This window comes from Diabrotica undecimpunctata, chromosome 3 (assembly GCF_040954645.1).
Source record: "Diabrotica undecimpunctata isolate CICGRU chromosome 3, icDiaUnde3, whole genome shotgun sequence".
Lineage (NCBI taxonomy): Eukaryota > Metazoa > Arthropoda > Insecta > Coleoptera > Chrysomelidae > Diabrotica > Diabrotica undecimpunctata.
The window spans coordinates 35027305-35046536 of record NC_092805.1 but is presented as its reverse complement, the minus strand read 5'-3'; the positions used below and the strand labels follow the sequence as shown (position 1 = coordinate 35046536).

The 19232-nt window shown below is 32.3% G+C and overlaps 1 protein-coding gene across 14 annotated transcripts in view; it reads left to right on the top strand.

Moving 5' to 3' along the window:
* LOC140436668 (uncharacterized) overlaps positions 1-19232 on the top strand; it is a 411170-nt gene that overhangs the window by 376227 nt on the left and 15711 nt on the right. For 13 of the 14 annotated variants that reach the window (XM_072525693.1, XM_072525691.1, XM_072525692.1 and 10 more), the window contains 8 exons: positions 5711-5993; positions 6957-7152; positions 7240-7355; positions 7707-7883; positions 11604-11766; positions 11935-12083; positions 12701-12840; positions 15445-15526. In XM_072525693.1, the coding sequence (XP_072381794.1) occupies positions 5711-5993; positions 6957-7152; positions 7240-7355; positions 7707-7883; positions 11604-11766; positions 11935-12083; positions 12701-12840; positions 15445-15526 (1306 nt within the window). The remainder of the gene's footprint in view (positions 1-5710; positions 5994-6956; positions 7153-7239; positions 7356-7706; positions 7884-11603; positions 11767-11934; positions 12084-12700; positions 12841-15444; positions 15527-19232) is intronic. The other variant, XM_072525696.1, reaches the window with a different exon arrangement.

The window sequence follows — 19232 nt, the reverse complement described above, 5'->3', positions numbered from 1 at the left end:
AAAAGTGAAGTGTATTGACAATTGGTATGAGTTGTTTTAGTGTAGCAAATCTTAACGAGGTGTTTTATATTGTCACTAGCTGACTCAACAGACGTTGTTCTGTCTTAGCTATATGAATCAAAACATGTAGAGAATCTAGCTCGTTTCCGGAAACAATAAATGACGTCAACACAATCCAGGGGCTTCACCTTTAACCCTTAAATCTCTTGCAATTTAGATATGCAACGTTCATTTGTCCAATAGCCACGATTTGCTGTAAACTATAATCGATTATAATTGAATTGTTATAATTGAACGTTATAATTGAATGCTGGTCAATGGGGATTAAACGCGACATTCCTGCGTTGTTGATTTCGATTCCATTGTTTCTCCTTGCGAACTCGATAGCTGCGATCTTGTTAACTCTTGTTTATAATTTATTTAAAAAAAACCCTTCTGAAACACGCACTGAACAAACTAGAAACTGAATAAACCTTCCGATTGAATGAACAGAGTGTTAGACGATATTTGCATCGTACCAACTATAAAAGGCAAAATCGTTAAACGCTCGAATTTAAATAATCGTTAACTTTTCTCATTTTTTTCAATTTTCTGTGCAATTTTCTTAAATTTTCTTTTCGTAAAAGCCTTCTACTAAATGAACCAAACGCCCAATTGTCTCCCAATTAAGAATTTCAAATTTGATACTTGCAATGTTGCCAGATTTAAAAATTTTCTGATATCATTAGTCACTTTGGTTTTTTAATACAACATCCTGTATATTGTACCTTTAATTGAAATCTCCACTTCAATTTCAGTTCAACCGGATACAATACTTTCGATTTTATGTAGTCAGGAACATCTTAAAATATAAAACAAAAGCATAGAAACGCCTAATCATCACAATAAATTTTTAGACTCAAACTATGTACAACCAAATCTACTAGTTAAAAGTTTGTTACATTGCAAATTAATTCATTCGTCTGATTTATCGATAATTCTTTGCCTTAACTTTGTAACACTTGCTGGTTTAGTATTATAAATTCTACTTTTTAACTATCCCAATAAAAATAATATTTATGATTCAAATCGCGTAAACGAGGGGGCTGTTCAATACCACCTAATCTACCAATCCATCGTCTGGGAAATGTCTGATCTAGATAACGCCGAACATTTACACCAAAATGAGCTAGAGCTCCGTCTTGCGGAAATCATATCTTATTAAAATTGGCCCCAAACTTGTTTTTCAGGGCAGGTAGGCAGGCAGGCCATTTCATTTCTAAGCAGCATTTTATAATTATCGGTTGTTAAATTTTCTTCTATAAAAAATGGCCCATTTAGTTTTTGTGGTCCTGGAGTAAGGTTTTCACGTATCAAGAGTGGACCTCACTCGAATATCTTAAATTTTGTATTCGTAAGTTCTGATATTTTTGTCTTTGATAAATGATCTCATTCTTTGTTCGTTTTCTTATCTTACGTAAAGTACCTAACCATCAATTGCTCTAGATATATCTTTTATATATGTTATATTTAACTGGATAATAACAATATTAATATTTCTGCGAACCAAACGTTATTTGCATGATATTAAATTGTTGCACCATTCGTTTGTTCTTTACAAATATAAATCTCTACGATTTAATAAGTATAAACAAAAATACCTTTATGATTTTACAATGTTATAAATTCTGAAAAGATTATTTAATCCTAGTCATTTCGTTTAGTACTAAAATTAAATGAGGTGTTGTTTATTAAATATCAGTTGTAAAAATGAATGCCATGTGGAGAGTTCTGTCGAGTTTTACCCGAGGTGAAAAGTAAGTTGATACCCTTAACAGTGTTAACATCAGTATACCAAATATATCAAGATCGATATACACAATAAGGCGATTCTGTTTTTGAATTGAGGGTCATAAAATCGACGAAATTATAATCGTAGACTGATCATGCGTACTTGGAGGCTATATAAATACACTGCCACGTACAAATCTAAGTTTCTCACATTGTATACTATTGCTATGTTTCTATACTTTTTTTGGAATGTTTCAAGCGCATATATGTAAGGCTTCGGACAACTTGAGATCCTTCATTACTGTGCTGTAACGTTTCAAATCCTTCTGACACATCTTAGAACAGTCTGAAATGTTTCTAAAAAACTGTATGGTAGCCCCGAATACTTCTGGACTATCCTAGAATGTTAAAGAAACTATAGAGACCTTCAGAGGAGTTTATGAGTTACAGAAAATATTTTTGGATGCAACCTTTTTCAATGCTGTCAAATATTTCAGAAAAGCCTGAGTTTGGAATGTGGAAGCATTGTCTTATGCTTACTTCTCGTTCTATTCTCATTTTTTTCCTTTTTGTGGTACTATTTACTTTTTTCAATGACATTGCTATATATTAGTGACAATATAATTTCTTACTCTATCTATCTATTTCGAGCTCTTGTCTCTTTCACTGGTCTTTGTTGTCATACATCTTGTTCTAGAATATTTCTAAGATCACTTCATCTCACCTGAGCTCTTTTTCTTTATTTGTTTTATTTCCACGGGCACATATACAAGGTGGTCCTTAAGTAATTGTACAAAAAGAAACAGTAGATTCTACACTTTAAAATATTAAGATTCAAGCCAAATTCCTTTAATAAAATGTTGATATTAAGAAAGATACAGGGTGTTAAAGTGAAAAATTAAAATTTTATTTTTCGCTATAACTTTTATGTTTGAAAACATTTATGTATAAAAATTTACAATTGGGTACTTTTAAATATGAGAAATTATAAATTGATGCACACTTTGATGTAACTGATAGAGGGCGCCACTTATGCCACATATGTGGTATAAATTTGCACTTAACTTTTTTGCTCTTTAAGTTACCTGTATTTGGGATAAAAAATATTAAAGATACATTATTTTAACAAAAAAAAAGGTATACTTGTTAATAACTTCAAAACTCAACAGTTTTCGAGATAATTGCATTTTAAAAATAAGCTGCCTAATTCTGATCTAAGGCAATTACTCCAGGCAACGAAGAAAAAATAGACAAAAACATTAATACTTCTGAATTTTATTATAAAATACCTTTAACTAAAGTTAATAGTTAACAAAATATTAAATAAAATAAATATATCAGCAGGATAATTAATAATAGGATTTGACAAAATAACAGAATAATAGGATTTTACATCAAACATTTTACGTTTTATGTTAAATTAGTCATAATCAAAACATTTTGTTTACAAACCAAATTAAGAAATAGTTAAACTAAATAACATAACTTTTTGTCAAAGTAAGTGTTCGATATGTCCACCATTTTCTTTAATTCATTTGTCAATATATTTCATAAAAGATCGTCTCATATTAAATAGCATCATTGGTTCTAAAGAAACTGCTGCAGTATTTATTTCTTCCCATAGTTGGTTGCGAATGTTTATGGGATTCTTATAGACACGTTGTTTTAATGCGCCTCATACACCAAAATCAAGCGGATTAAATTCAGGGCTACGTGGTTGCTATAATGTATAATGGATGAATATATTCTTTTGGATACATATCCAAATATTATGCTATATTATGGAACTACATCTTATTTGTCGCAGAAGTTAAATCATGTATTAAACTATGATTTATTTCGTTCATTGGTAAATTATATACACACGGAATAACCTATCGATGACATTACTTATTTATATGATTACGTTACAGCTTACGAGTAATTATAATTACATCTCGAACAAACGGACTATTATGATTTACTAACGAACTAATATTATGCTGAACTAAATTGCCTGTGTGTTTACTATATTTATAACAATATCGGTTATTAGGACAACGATGATATTTTTGTAAAAATGCTGAGTCTTTCAGGTTAGATTTGTAGCAAAAGTATTATGAAACAGGACACATATGTGATATTTATTACCTGTGCTCTAGTTTCTATTTGTCCTAATAAAAATGGGTAAACAATTTACGTAATGAACAATAAATATTCTTTTTGGATTTTTTATGAATTAAATAATTATATCAATATCTCACCACATTGCCAAGGAATATGACTACCACGACCAATCCAACGTTCAGAAAAGTTGTATTTAAGTTTGTTCTAACTGCCTTCTCTCTAGAATGTGGTGGTGTACCATCTTGCATAAACCACATATTTTGGGTTTTTAGCATTTTACAATAGAGAAAAAGTAATACAACGCCATTATAGAAACTTAAGAAGCGATAGCAAAGGGAGATTACATGATGACGGCCAACGTATGAATACGGACACGGCACCTAAAGAAGAAGATGAAATATCTTTTCTCCAATAAGACATTTAGCACCCATAACAAAGCATTTTGTGATGTTACATTATCATCTATGAGTTGTTTTAATAAGAATAAACTATGAATTATGCTTATCTACAGGTATTCAGTGCTTTACCGCACAAATATCAAACTAAGAATTATTGTGCAGCTGACTTATAAAATGCATTTATCTCGAAAACGGTTGAACTTTCAGGTTACTAACAAGTATACCTTTTCATTGTAAAAATACTGTATCTTTAATCTTTTTTAACACAAATAGAGCTAACTAAAAGAGCAAAAAAGTTAAGCGCAAATTTATGCCACACATGTGGCATATGTGGCGCCCTCTATTAGTTACATTAAAGTAGGTATAAAATTATAATTTATCCTACTCAAAAGCATCCAACTGTAAATTTTTGTCCAAAAATATTTACAAACGTAAAAGTTACAACGAAAAATAAACTTTTAAATTTCCACTTTAACACCCTGTATCTTTCTTAATATCAACATTTTATTAAAGCAAGTTGGCTTAAATCGTAATATTTTAAAGTGTAGAATCTACGGTTTAGTTTCTTTTATGAGAAGTTATTATGTTACTTTCGAAATATAGTATAGTTATTGTCCGCTTTTGTCCATCTGTTATCTGTCATTCGAGCCACGTGACCTGTCCAGTTCCGCTATTCTTTCTACAGCATCAGCCACTCCTGATCTTCGTCGTAGCTGCCGGTTTGGGATCTTGTCTCGTATTGAAACGCCCAACATAGTACGCTCCATCGCCCTTTGAGCAACGCGGATCGTTTTCCCTGTTCACCTTGTCATAGTCAACGTTTCCGCTCCGTGAGTCAACACTGGCAAAGCACACTGATTAAAGGTTTTTCTTTTAAGACATATTAGTATGTTGGACGATTTGAAAATGTTTTTCAACTTGCCGAAGGCTGCCCAAGTCAGTCTTATACGACGGTGAAGCTCAACGGTTTGCTTATCTTTTCCTATGCAAATCTCGTGATCCAGGTATTTATAGGCCATTACCTGGTCTATGGATCTTGTTCCTGCGCATACATCTTCGCTGACTACAAGATTTGTCATCATCTGGGTTTTAGATATGTTTATTTTCAATCCCCCTTCAGCGACGAAAGATAGAGCTGATTTAAAAGTTTTTTGGTCTCATCTATCCTATCAGCTATTAATACAATATCATCTGCAAACCTCAAAAGCTTTTCTCCGTTTATGTTTATGCCCTCAGTGTCTCTCTACTTCCCAGAAAATATACCGGAATTCACCGGAAAACGAAATATTGAACTATTGGATCGCCATATTTCACACTGACGGTTTTTATCAATCCATCAACTTCTACTAAACTGCAGAGATCATTTATTTTTTATATGCCATTACCATTTCATTACTATTACCATTCCATTAACAAATATTTATCTGTTCTTGAAGATTCCAAGCTAAAGGCATGGACGTCGGTGTATCGGACGAAGCATTGAATGGAATACCTATCGAAGAATCCTCTTCTGAAGCCGAAGAAGAGGAGGAGGAAGTGCCTGATGGAGAAGATCCAACTCTATACAGGGCCAAGAAGGTACAAAAAGAAAAACCGTTCCATTTTACTAATCTGAACGAAGTTAAGAATAAATGGGAACAGGGAGAGCAGAATTCGAAAGATGAGAGACGGGAGGAAAGGAAACAGGAGATCCAGTCTATTAGGAATAAGTTATTTTTGGTAAGTTTTTATTACATTACATTATTAAGTACATTAAGTAACATAATTTAGACAAAGCCAAAACATAATAGTCCAGGCGGGATTTGTCGAAAAGCAGACCATAATGGACAATTTCCATAGGAGTCTATTTTTTTACTGGAATCACCTCAGGATGTAAACCTTAAAGCTTAATTTTTTATTTAACAAAATCTGAAAAAAATTTAAAATTTTTTGCTTTTTTGCGCCCATATTTTCGCCTATAACTCGAGAGATAATGCTCATACAAAAAAATTATAGAAGATATAAGTTTCGTTTTTCAATTTTACGTAAAATTTGACTGAAATTGAAAATTTACTCCTCAAGGACAATAAAATTTCTGCAGATGGCTGTATACCATAAATCACAAAAGTTTTAAAAATCCTTTATAAAAGATATATAATTAAAATGACCCTTTCGGGCTACACGACAACAGAACGTTTTTGGACTAAAAAGTCCATCATCAGGTGTACATAAGTGATGCAACTAAATATTTGGAGAAAAACCGTGAAATGGTACAAAATTTGTTGTTTATTACATGTTTGTTAAGAATTTGGTGTGATGTTAAAGTTTTTAACACATATGTATCCTGCAAGGCAACGTAAGACTCCCAATGGGGTTGCTGATTCTAAGACGATGTCTCTGTATGGGCTCTAGATGGCAACCGTTGCGTTCATATCACATTATGGAAAGGTCTTCACCAAACGATCCCGTTCAAATCAAAAATCTAAAATATATGTTTACTTAAAATATATATTTTGAGGACTAAAAAGAGAAAATATATTTTTAATTTGATTTAAAATACAGTCGGTTCGTGTGACAACGCTTAAGGGTCTATAGTAGTTTTAGTCTTGGTTAATTTACATATTTTTTCTATTCTTCGATGCATTGAAGAAGAAATTATATGCAAGTTCTGAAGATAATGGTTTTTAATACATTAATTTTTAGGGAAAACAAGGAAAAATGAAGGAAGCATACCAGCAAGCTGTCATGCAATCAGAATCGTGCACAAATCTCGTAAAATCAGAGAAAATAGAGTCCTGTGATACTAAGTCTCTGAAAGAGAGATTCGAGAAAGGAGAATTGGCAACCGAACGAGAATACAGGAACGAAGACTCGGATGATACCGAAGTGTTCCAAAGTGGTAAGTCATGTTTGGGAAAATCTATGGATTTTACGCCATTGTACTAAAAATTTAGTTAAAATTATTAATATTTTTTATGTATTTCAGAAATTAGTAAGAAATCTAGGTCCTTGTTCCTTGAACTTGATGCCAATGCTGCCAAACAGCCCCAGAGCATATCACCTGTTGCTGTACCTAAAGTAGATGTGAAAAAAGCTCGAGAGGTGAGTTTTAGTCCAAAAATAATAAATTAAAACCTTTACTATATCGGTCATAATAGGTATATTCATTTCCGTCGCCGAGGATTGTGTTCTAGGACGTCCTTTGCATATTCACATTTATTTACTGCGAACGTACTACAACAGAATCATCGACGATGAACAACCACTTATTGCATTTATGTTGATAATAATCTATCTACATAATTGAAATCTCTTACAATTACTCAAGAGGATATTCTTAAATATGTTGTTGCAGTTTTCTTATAATATATTAAGTCTATATTATATGAGATCAGTTTATTTTTCACAATTGCTTCATACCCTGAAAGTTTTAGTTAAAATTTACTTATTTAGGCGTACTCGAAATCGGTCTCAGAAGATGTAGTAAAATCTTCAGAGATAGAAGAAGCGATTGAGGTTAAAACGGCCGATATACAAGAACGTTTCAAGTTCTTCGAAACCTACAGGGAACCGGAGAAAGAGAGGAAGCAGTTCAGGATTACGCCACCACGAGACCCATCGCAAGTGAAGGTTAATGAAAGGCAGCATGGTCGTGATGTTGTGTTGATTTTTTACTTTGGTCTTGACAATAATTTAGTTTAAACATTAAATTATATGGCTTGAAAACAGAAATACTGTTGCTGGAAAGCTGTTAGCCTTTGGTATTTTGGTATAGTAAAGTTTCGATATTCTAGACACTAAATTCTGAGAAGTGATAATTAAGTTTTAACGACAACACTATTGCCAGATTTTGATCGTCGATAATTTATTAACTACTAAATTACTAATTCAAATACTGTCAAATAGTCATCTAATAACGGATTTGTTAAAGTATCTAATAAAACTTGACAACGCTAACCAGTGGAAAAGAACAATATATAATCGAAGCCGCAAGTGAAGGAGATATAATATATCACTCAGTCTTGACGTTCACTGCACACACAGTAGCGTATCGTTTACGTTGTTAAGGCTATTTTAAAAATTTATATGTACTAAAAAAAAGTGTTTTTAACAAATTTATGTTTTGAAAGTTAAGTTTTCTCTCGCTACCTGATTTTTTATTTGAGCCTATTAGAACTATTGGAGCCTATTGGACAATTGGAGTCTGATGGTATCAATTGTCGACTATGGTAAGATGCAGCTTCCATAAGGAGGACAGAATTTGGTTCAAGGTTTAATAAAATCTTGGAAAACCAACCTTCATGATAGTCATTGGTCTTCTTGAAGTCGTTATCCAAAAAACCGAATCGCTGCCTATGTGTGTTAAATTAGTCTTCGTATTTTGCCTGCTGGTGTTTTCAGACCCGATGATAACCCTTCAATAAAGGTTTGTCGACGGTTTCTAACTTCAAAATCTTGCCACACTTTTGAGACAGTATGGCCTTAATTTAGCTAAGTTTCGTCTAAATAGTCCAAATAGGATATTTCTTCCTTCACGTCTTAAATTTTTTCAGGTAATTTCTCCGTCGCAAAATAGTATCTTGTGTTTCTATACGAATACTGTTCGTACTTTTTTTCATATATTTAATGTTCATTTGCCTTACTATTCGCAACAATATACGTCGTGATATTTTAGGTATCAAATCGTCGAAGTCTATTTCGGCTGTAACTTTTATTTTAAGAAAGCATGGAAGTTTCTCCGAATAGCGTACTTAATATCCTCTTCAAGCTGAATACGTTTTCTTGCTCTAGTTTCAATTTTTTCAACAGACGTATGGGACTTGCCTTCACGTTGTCTGAATTATTTTAAAATTCTTTGAACACTTCTTGTGGACACTTTAGTCAAATCACTACATATAGTTACGTCATTGACCAACATATTTTCATTCCTTTCACGGAGTCCACAATACACGTTTTATATAACAGTTTTTTCACCTTGCAAAAAAATTTCTTTCGACTATTTTCCTCTTCCATATTTGTCAGAACTCTATAAAAACATTGAGTTTTCTCTTTTATGAACATTTCTTGAGATATTGCTTTCATTTCTTCGCGTATCCATTCTTTCAAAGCCACGATAGTTCTTGAGGGTTACTTTGAAGCATTTTCGACTTAGGATACCCCCATAGAAAGTTGTCGGAGAGGTCCGGACTACGAGGTGGCCAGGGAATATCGCCATTTTTACTCTTAAGACAACCGGGTGGCGATCTTCTTAGTAAATTCATTGACACTCTTGATGTGTGACATGTTGCACCATCCTGTTGAAACGTTATGTGTTTTTTATATGAATGATACTGGAGATCTGGAGTGGAAAGAGAACTCTTTGAATTAATTAAAAAACGCAAGATTGGTTACCTTGGGCACATATTGAGAGGAGCAAAATATGAAATACCACAGTTAATCCTACAAGGGAAGATCGAAGGTAGGAGAGGAGCCGGCCGCAAACAATTATCCTGGTTAAGGAATATTAAAGAATGGACAGGAATACACAATACAGGCGAGCTGTGTCACGCCGCCAAGAACAGAATTCTAGTAATGAGATAGTCGCCTACGCACTTTGGTGAATGGCATGTTAAGAAGAAGAAGATACTGGAGATATAGCTTAATCCCAGATTTAAGCTTCGTCGTCGCAGGAATCTTCGAGGACTAGCGAGTAATGAGTTTCGCACCGTTTCAATATTCTGTGGTGTGCGGGCAGTTCTGGCACTGCCACCTCTTTTCTGTGATGTTGAACCACTACTTTTAAAGTCCCTAATCCATGTCTAAATAGCCTTGTTAGGTGGATTTGGTAGTGTAAACGAAACGCTCGTTGTACACGCACAAAAATTTCACCATTTTTGTAATAGCTTTCATAGCAAATGCGCCTTGTTCACCCGACACCACTTCTCCATCATAACTAAACTCCCTACTCTCCCCAGATTCACAACGCTTACGTCGCAAGACCGCAGCTCCTTATTTTTTTCGCCAGCAACGTTGCCAAATCGTTCGTTTCACTGAATCACCTGTTATTATAAAACGACTCATATAAAACGAATTCTAACTACAAGAAACTTGTAGAAATATTTTTACAGCATCAGTTCCTGTCCCAGCTGTAGCTCCCATGTGTACTTCATAATGTTGTTAAAGGTAACTCAACAAAAAAAAAAAAAGGTTTTATATCCGTTTACTCAAGATGAATTATATTAATTGCTAATTTAAAAAAAAGAACTGAAAAATAGGGGATCTGGTGTATCGCCAAAATTTATAATTGATGTACTAATTTCATCACTTACACATCTTCACGAAAATTTGATTCTGATAAATTTAATTATTTTATTTAATTTGAGCATACTGTATGCATACTTTTTGTTAGTCCATATAATCCGCTCTCTAAATTATTCAGTTGCATTATGGCCAATCCGACATATTTGTTTAGAAATTTCTTAGCGCTAGGGAGAGAATAGTAGTACATATAAATTGTAAAAATTCTTCAATACAAGTATACTCACTCTTACAAAAAAAATTTGTACGCCACTGGAAGACCAAGTATAACTCAGAATCGTCATCACCATTTCTTGGAATTTAGTGTCTACAATTTCGAAAGTAAACTATAGTTTCTTACTTTTATTAAGATCAAGTCTCGTGAGTGAAGTTATTTTTGCGCTTTGGTTAATCGCAATAATTAGAAGAAAAAAAATTGGTGATTTCTGATGGTTTAAACATGGATTTCCATATATATACCTAAATTTTTTAATTTTATTATAAATTGTTAAGACCAAATAAATTGTGTTGCAATTAATATTTATTCTTTGTGCAATACTAACGAAGTAAAGAGCGTTGTATTTTTTAAATCGTATATTATTATTCCACCAATGTGTACGGTGTTTATGATGTGGCTGTTTTAATCTTTACCGCTTTATCAAAGATGATTGCTCCCATACTTTGATATTTCTTTTTTGTATGTTTGTCATTAGTAGAGCCTTAGTTTAAACATTTTAGAGATTCATTTGCAATTACTTCGACCCACTAGAACTGTAATACTACTGATGATAATTTTATAAAACGATATTATCATAAATTTATTAAACAACGGTCGGTTAATGTTTGATCTAATATTTGTTTCTTGTAACTGAGTTTGAAAATGTATACAGTACTGGCTATTTTAAAAGTGATCTTTAAATATATTGTACACAGTGTTAAATGATTTGTGCAAGATAAAAGCAGTCGTACTATTATAAATATACAACTACTTACAAACGCCTTTATTGTGATTTTTGCTAACATTTAACTACAAGAAGACTGCATTTCTTTACCTCTCTTAAAAATCTTTTCTAGTCTGACACTCCCGACCGTGAAATTTACCATGATCCCGAAATTATTCGTTCTGATGAGACAGTCGATGATTCGGAAGTCGCTAAGGCTTCACACACAGCTTCAAAGATGCTAAGCAAATTCAGACAAATGGAGGAGAGCTTCTCCAAGGACCCAGAACCAGCAGGTACAGTAATCTTCGATATAGTCTTTTATGTTTGGAAAAGTAAGGATATAACTACTTTAGGAAATATTTTCTTACATACTCCTTTCAATATATTTGTTTACAATGGGAATCAAACCCGCATGATTCGACACCACAAGTTGATACACCAACTCACCTTATGTTTTGTAGGTCCTAAACCATTGAAACGATTCACTCCACCACCAGAACCTACCAGAACTGAAAGTGAAAGCGAAGAAGGATCGGCTACCGAGGAAGAAAACGAAGAAGATGAAGAGGATCAAACCGATAACCACAAATTACCTGAAGATTTGATCGAAGTAAGTATCCTCTCTACTAGTGAAACATTTAGTATACTCGGTTTGCTGATTGATTCCAGTCTCAACTATCTAATAAATTTTGTAATGATAAGCTACGTTAAATTTTGACTGGCTGATAGTGGCTGGAAATTACTATACATCCAAGCATATCTGCTTTTAGCCAATATTTAACCAAAAAAATATTCAACACAGTTTATTAACAAAATAAAACTGGATCAATTAAAACAAAAGCTTATTTTTGAAATTTTATAGTCAAAAAAATGGAAAATTTTTAATCAAAATTAATAAGTATATACTCACATTATCCCTGCTTATTCTTATTTTTTCAATGAACGATTTCTGAGAAAGATGGAAATAGATTCCCGACAATGAATCTGCCAGAATATTCCTAAGCTGAATGAACTGACTATAACAGAACTTTTTAAAACAACTATCACAGTTTCAAATTTGTACGTATTAAATGTCACTTGTCACTTATCATATTTTAAGCGTCACGTGCCATTGACTAAAATGTTTAAAAAGTATCAATGACGTAATTTTAATTTTGTACCCGGGTTATATTATTTATATATTAACCGGATTATATAATTTTCTGATAGTTAATATGTTGTTTTTAGGCACAAAAAGCAGCCAGAGCAAGACAGCTCAGAGCCAAGTTTGAAAAATGGGAAGCTCAAGAAATAAGAAAAGAGCAGAATCAAAGTGTTAACGTTATCGAAGAATACGGTGATGAATCCCAGGTCGAATCAACAAAATCGTAAGTTTTTAAACAATGACAAATTGAAAATTATTTGAATTAGCTATTATAGGTAATATAAAGCATAAATATTCCATTTATATGGGATTAAATTACACTTAATTGTAATTAGAATTACTGTTGGAACACCAGCTTTAAACTTATAAATTTATATTATTTTAAATTAAATTGCCGCTACCCCTGAAACTTGCCATATGTCTAAATGCCTTATGTTGTCAAAGTCCACTCCTTCTTGAGATTCAGATAGGTTCCGCTTCTTCAAAAAATTTACTTCCCCCTCCTCGCCCTCACAATCTTAATAAAGTAACTTAACGAAACACATCGCTCTTAGCATTTTTTCTCTTGCACACAAAAAGTTTTAGTTCACTCTCTCCACATTCCGCAGTATACAAGAGCAAAGTAATTCATGTAACCACGTGTATAGTGTTTATATTCTAATAAATCAGTAAAGAAAATGCAGTATTCGCTCCGTGCGTGACTGACGCGACACCTACCGCCTTCATCTGACTATTTTGGACCTAACAATTTTCAGGTTAAACATATGACATATGTTTGACATTGTTAAATACAGGCGAAATTGACAATTATTAATAATTAACTTTTTAATTACATTTTTTCAGTTTATGTACAAAATAAATGTAGTATTAAAAACTGGGTTTCTCAAAATTTATCATAATATATCTTTTTAACCCCAAACGGAAAAGAAAGGGAAAAATCTAGTACTGGCAAATCAAGTTTTTCACGTGAAAGAGCCTATAATTAAAAACAGTAGTAGTAAAAGGTATGATATAAAAGCTAAAGTCATCAGGCACCCTGCAGTTAGCTTGAAGCCTTATAAAATATCATTTAAGGTAAATTATTTAAATGTTTCCTATTTCAATTGCATAAAAATGAGGTTATGTGATATTTACTTTTTCATATTAATAGCACGGATTCATCTTTTTCTTTTCTCTAATTTATATGTAATCTTTGGGAACCTATAAAAACTACACTTACTATTTTTGCTATTATTAGCAGAATTAAATACGCAACATGTATTTGCACACATTTTTGATAAAATTTATGCGTAAAAAGATTCCATGATTCCAATTTTGTCATATTTCGCCGCTACGCACCCTGGCATCGTTTCAAGGTACCCCTACCATGGTCACGCACGGAGCGAATATAATTTCATCCCCACATGAGAAAAACAACAGAATCAGCAACATACAGCCAAAATCCTGTGTGTAAATCCATTTTGTCACATGAGTTTGATGCCCAATAGGAAATTCATGCTTTTCCTTTAATTACATATTACATTTTTTTGCGTTTCGATTTCAAATCTGGAAATCGTTTAAAAAAAATTATAATTTTAGAATTATTGGATAATATATTTTTATTATCTTTCAAATGTTTATTCATTGGCGTATTGTGGCAACCAAATTGACAGTTGACTTAATTGTCCTCGATCTTGTAGGCAAATAGACATATTTTGAGTGACATTCTGAGGGTGTTCCATTGTACTCTGTGTTCGTTGTCCCAAGCATGTTTGCATATCTGAGATCTGTCAAAGGTTCTGTTTTTGATGTCTGATTCATGCTCATTTGTCCTAATACTTACTGGTCTTGAGGTTTTTCCCACATACAAATTGTTGCATTTACAATTTATTTTATAGATGCAGTTCTTCAATCTCGTCTGTGTGTTGTTTCGTTTGGTTTTGGACTGAATAGACCTCAGTGTGTTGGTTGTTTTAAATATTGTTGCGATGTTGTATTTATATCCTATCCTTTTACAATTTTTCTGATAAGCTTTTCACATATGGTATTGTTGGTGTCTTCAAATCTGTTCTTATGAGCAATTCTTCTCTTCTTATGAGCCGTTTTTGGTGTTTTGTTGTTTCCTTTCTGCAATCTTGTGAATTTCGTTGTTTATAAATGACAATGGATAATCATTTTTTTTTTTCAAGATCTTTGTTAGCAGGGTTTTGTCTTATTAAGAAGACTACATTATCATATAGTGATTTGATGACTCCCTTTTTGATATTTATGTTGTGTTTTGAGTGATAATTTAAATATTTGTTGGTGTGGGTTGGCTTTTTGTATACACTTTGGTTACATATTCTATATCCTCCAGATTAACACGTTCAGAAAAGGTAATAGTGACCTGTTGTTTTCTTTTTCCATGGTGAGTTTGATTGACTCCGTGGCACCTTGTCTGTGATATTTTTTTTATCCAAATTTGTCAGTTTTAGAAAGAAATTCTGTTGTTTAAATATCTAAGAAAATATTATTGAAACTGTTTTGCATTTGTATCAACAATGTTTGTTTGGTTCTCATCATGTAATGGAATTCCGTAATAAATGTATTATTACATACATGCCTAAGATATGTTTAAATCGTTTATAAATCCAAATGAGAAAAAATGATTAAGAATTTATTGAACAGGAAATTATGAATTATAAAAAATTATTTACTCATAATCAGTAATTTAATTGAAAATCAAAATGAAATTTTCCAGGTCCTTTGAGTCAAAACATTACACAATGCGTACATTTATATGATTTAGTATTGTTGAAAATTCTTATGTTATATACAGGAATGTTAAATTGATTATGTTTTTTTTTAGGTTAAGAGCACGTTTTGAATCAATGAGGGAGACAAGCTCAGACAAAACAAGGACACCTCGTGTAAAAGTCAATAGATTTGTGGTAAGTGATCATTTGTAGCGGGAGGATGGTTTTTCAAATACGATCTCACTTTTAATTGTAACAAAACTATTATAAAAGAAAGGAAAATAATAAATAATATGGTTTGTTCCGTGTTTTATATGTTTTGTCAATAAAAATCTTCTATTTTTTCTGTCATGCTTGAAAGAATCTTAAGACCCGGTAGTACAAAATTAAAGAATATTCAAGAGAGATATTAGAGAATATTCATATCTAGAACATATTGACACTTTAAACCGAACACAACAGTCATATTATAACCTCAATAATTTGAAATAAATAGGTCTGACCAGCTGAAATAATCACTGGGATTTATACGAGGATATAAAAGAGGACAGTAGATGTCGCAGTATGATGTTCTCTTAGGGTGTAAAACTTAAGCGAAAGGTTTGAGACTAGAAACGCAACTAACTTTGGGCAATGTTATTTAAACTGGTGCATACATAGAGGAGCGACGAGTTCGTCGTTGTAGCATAGCCACTTTACTAGATTTAAAATTGTATTTCTTTAACGCCAGACAAGGTTGTTAGTGGTGAGCGACTTTCCGAAAAAAATAATAATTATTTTTCAAGGATTTTAGAAGATTAGAAGATTTAGAAGAAATTTTATAAATATCATATAATTAACTAGTCTACAAGTTCTAGGCTCCACATTTTGTTGTTCTTTTATTACTTGGATGCACAGCGTCTCTAGAAGGGGTTCACTAGAAAGAAGAATTCCAACTTCGCTATCCGACAACATCTTGGCAACTGATATACACTTAAGCTTTGTGCCCACTTAAAAACCGCACGATGAATCGCTCTACTACGTTATATGTGCGTTTTTACTGAGCGACGCGATTTTAGGCGGTTTTCTAACATTGTCGCTAGTCTCGAGCCGTCGCTGTACTATGATGGTTGTTGCATTGGAATTTTCTTTAACATCTAAAGGTCTTTATTGCCTGTGATCTGAGGGTAATATTGAAAGATGGTTTTTTTTAATAGTAAAAAAAATTTTGCTATTTCAGAAATAAATTTATTCCTTAATTTCTTCATTCTTTGGTTGAATACACTTCTCAAGTAAGCAAATTCCGACCCTGGATGTACAAATTGTAGAAGCTCTTCAAAATATATATTTATCACTGCACTTTATTTGATCCAAAATGTGTGCTCGCCACAAATTTCGTATGATCTAGGATAGATAAAAGTTAGGAGGAGCCAAACCTGGTGAATATGCAGGATGATGCTATAATTAATACATTAAAACATTCCATAGGTAAAACGCTTTTGTAAGCACTTTCACTGCGCTAGTAAAAGAGAAATAACATAGTCTTTAACAAGTTTACCAGCCTAAAAAAATCCATTTGTGGGAACCTTATAATATTATCGGTTAAAGCAGGAAATGTTCAGATTGCCCCATGATCTATACTGTTCTCTGTTGTTTCTTAATAGCCCTAGGTGCAGTTTCCACTGATAGAGAGATATATTCCATTGATAGTAGAACTATCAGTACTGATGGCAGAATTGATACTAGAACCTAGAACTAGACCTTTTTGTGTTACTTTTCTAGCCTTTTTAACCTTATTAGTCGGTTTATAACAATATTAATGATAAATAGGAGACACGGTTTCCTTTAATTATTTTAGTTTCTATATTTATTTTAACAAAAATTTTCTTTTTCGTCGTTTTTAAGGAATATCCTATATATTTTGGACTAAGAATCTTTTGTAGACAATTATATAGAACACGTGACAAACCTTTAGAAAAACCATACTCATTTTTTCCATCGTCGCAAAAATAACGTGGTCATTCTCATTCATTCAGAACAAAATACTATTTAGTTATGTGAATATTTTACTGTAGAAAACAGTAAAAGAAGACTATAATAATTGTACGTAATCTAAAGAACTAACTGTTGCTTTCTGCACATGCGATGACCTCTATATAATATATGAGGCCATCAGAAAGGAAGTCTGGATATATAGGTTCAGTGTAGAACAACGCTGGTTTCTCTCCTTCGACTTGAGTATGTATATTACGAAATACAAAAGAAATAAGCAAGTAAACTGTATTTAAAATAAAAGAAAAGAATATCACATATAACTTTAATTGTAACTCACCAATTTCTACCAAATTAAAATCTGTGTGGGTCATGATCTGTACTACAACAATAATTTATTTATAGTTGAAAATATTTACAAAAGTGAAGACCGTTTGTTTGAAACGTCTAATTAATAATGTTGCCTTTTAGTAGTAAACTAAAATTTTCATATATGAAAATATCATTATTGGAAGTTTAAAAAAAGTATATGGGGGGGGGGGGGGGGGTAGGTAGGGAGCGATTTTCAGCATTGGGACCCAGACTACAACAAAATGGTTAGAGTATTTCAGAAGATTCTATCGAACACTAACTTTGTCTGTTCCAAGAAACGCGTGGATTAACTTTTTCCAAATTTTGTTCGACTGAATGCAAAAGCTCAATAATTTTCGTCGAGAATACTTAAAAAGACACTCTTTAAAAATTATTCCGATGTCTCGGATTTTGTACGGTCAGACTGTCATCTTGTTCTGTAGAGTTATCCTCAAAAACTTGACAATGTTTCTGCATAATTACCTCAAGGTTAGAAAAATAATAGTTGGCTTTTACGTCCACGGGCCTGAATATTATGTGTTCTTAAATAAAGATATTAGTATTTTGTTTTGACTAAATGAGAATCCATCGTACCATCACTTAATTTGCTTATGCACTAAATAAAACCCATAAAAAACATAAACTGACATTAAATCACCACGCCGAAATTAATATTTTTAACTTTTTATTTTATTGTATTTGGTGTTTGCATTTTGTTGATTTGTGTGCACTAATAGATAACATTTTGTTTTGTTCTTTGATGCATGAACGTTTTTAGAAGTATTTGTGGAGGTCGTTTAGATTGTTCGATGATTTGTACTCGTTTTTCGTTTTTAAGAGAAAACTCATATAAAAAATACACCACTTGAATAATAATTGACAGAACAATAAGGAAACAGTAAAGTAGGGAAACAACTTTTGGACATTAGAAACAGCATGTTTCCTAGTATAGTGTTCCGTGTAGCCCAAACTCAAATATCGTGTTCTTATATAAAAATCCGGTTGTTTCATGTATCTCATAATATCTGAGATTCACCAATATTTAATCCAAATATATATTTCTTTTTTTTTATATCATTACCTTTATTAGTAATTACCTTTAATAGCCTAAGATCCCACTACAAGATCACTACTTTCATAACGTAGTTCATCAGACTCACATTTTTACATACGTTTAAAGTTAGGAGAATACATTGATAATAGGTTGCCAGTTAAAAAGTGGCCACAAATATTTTTAATTCAATTAATGGTATTTAATTTTTGACAAAAATTTGATTTCGTTTATTTATCTTTTCAATGAAATACGCTACTCATGACGTATATGCATGTTTTTTATATCAAATTAAAGCTAATTTTTTTTTTCTTAATATGATGATAAGTTTCCCTGAGAAAAAATGGTAGAAAATTAGGGTTGCCAGCTGTTAAAAACACGAGACATCAAAGATAAAATAAAAGACAGCTATCGCGCAACGCAACACAGTTGTGTGAGTTTTTAAGATATGCGTCGATAGTTATATAATAATATACATTTTGTCAATTTGTCAAACCAGTCTCGTTGCGCCCTAACTCTATTTTATTT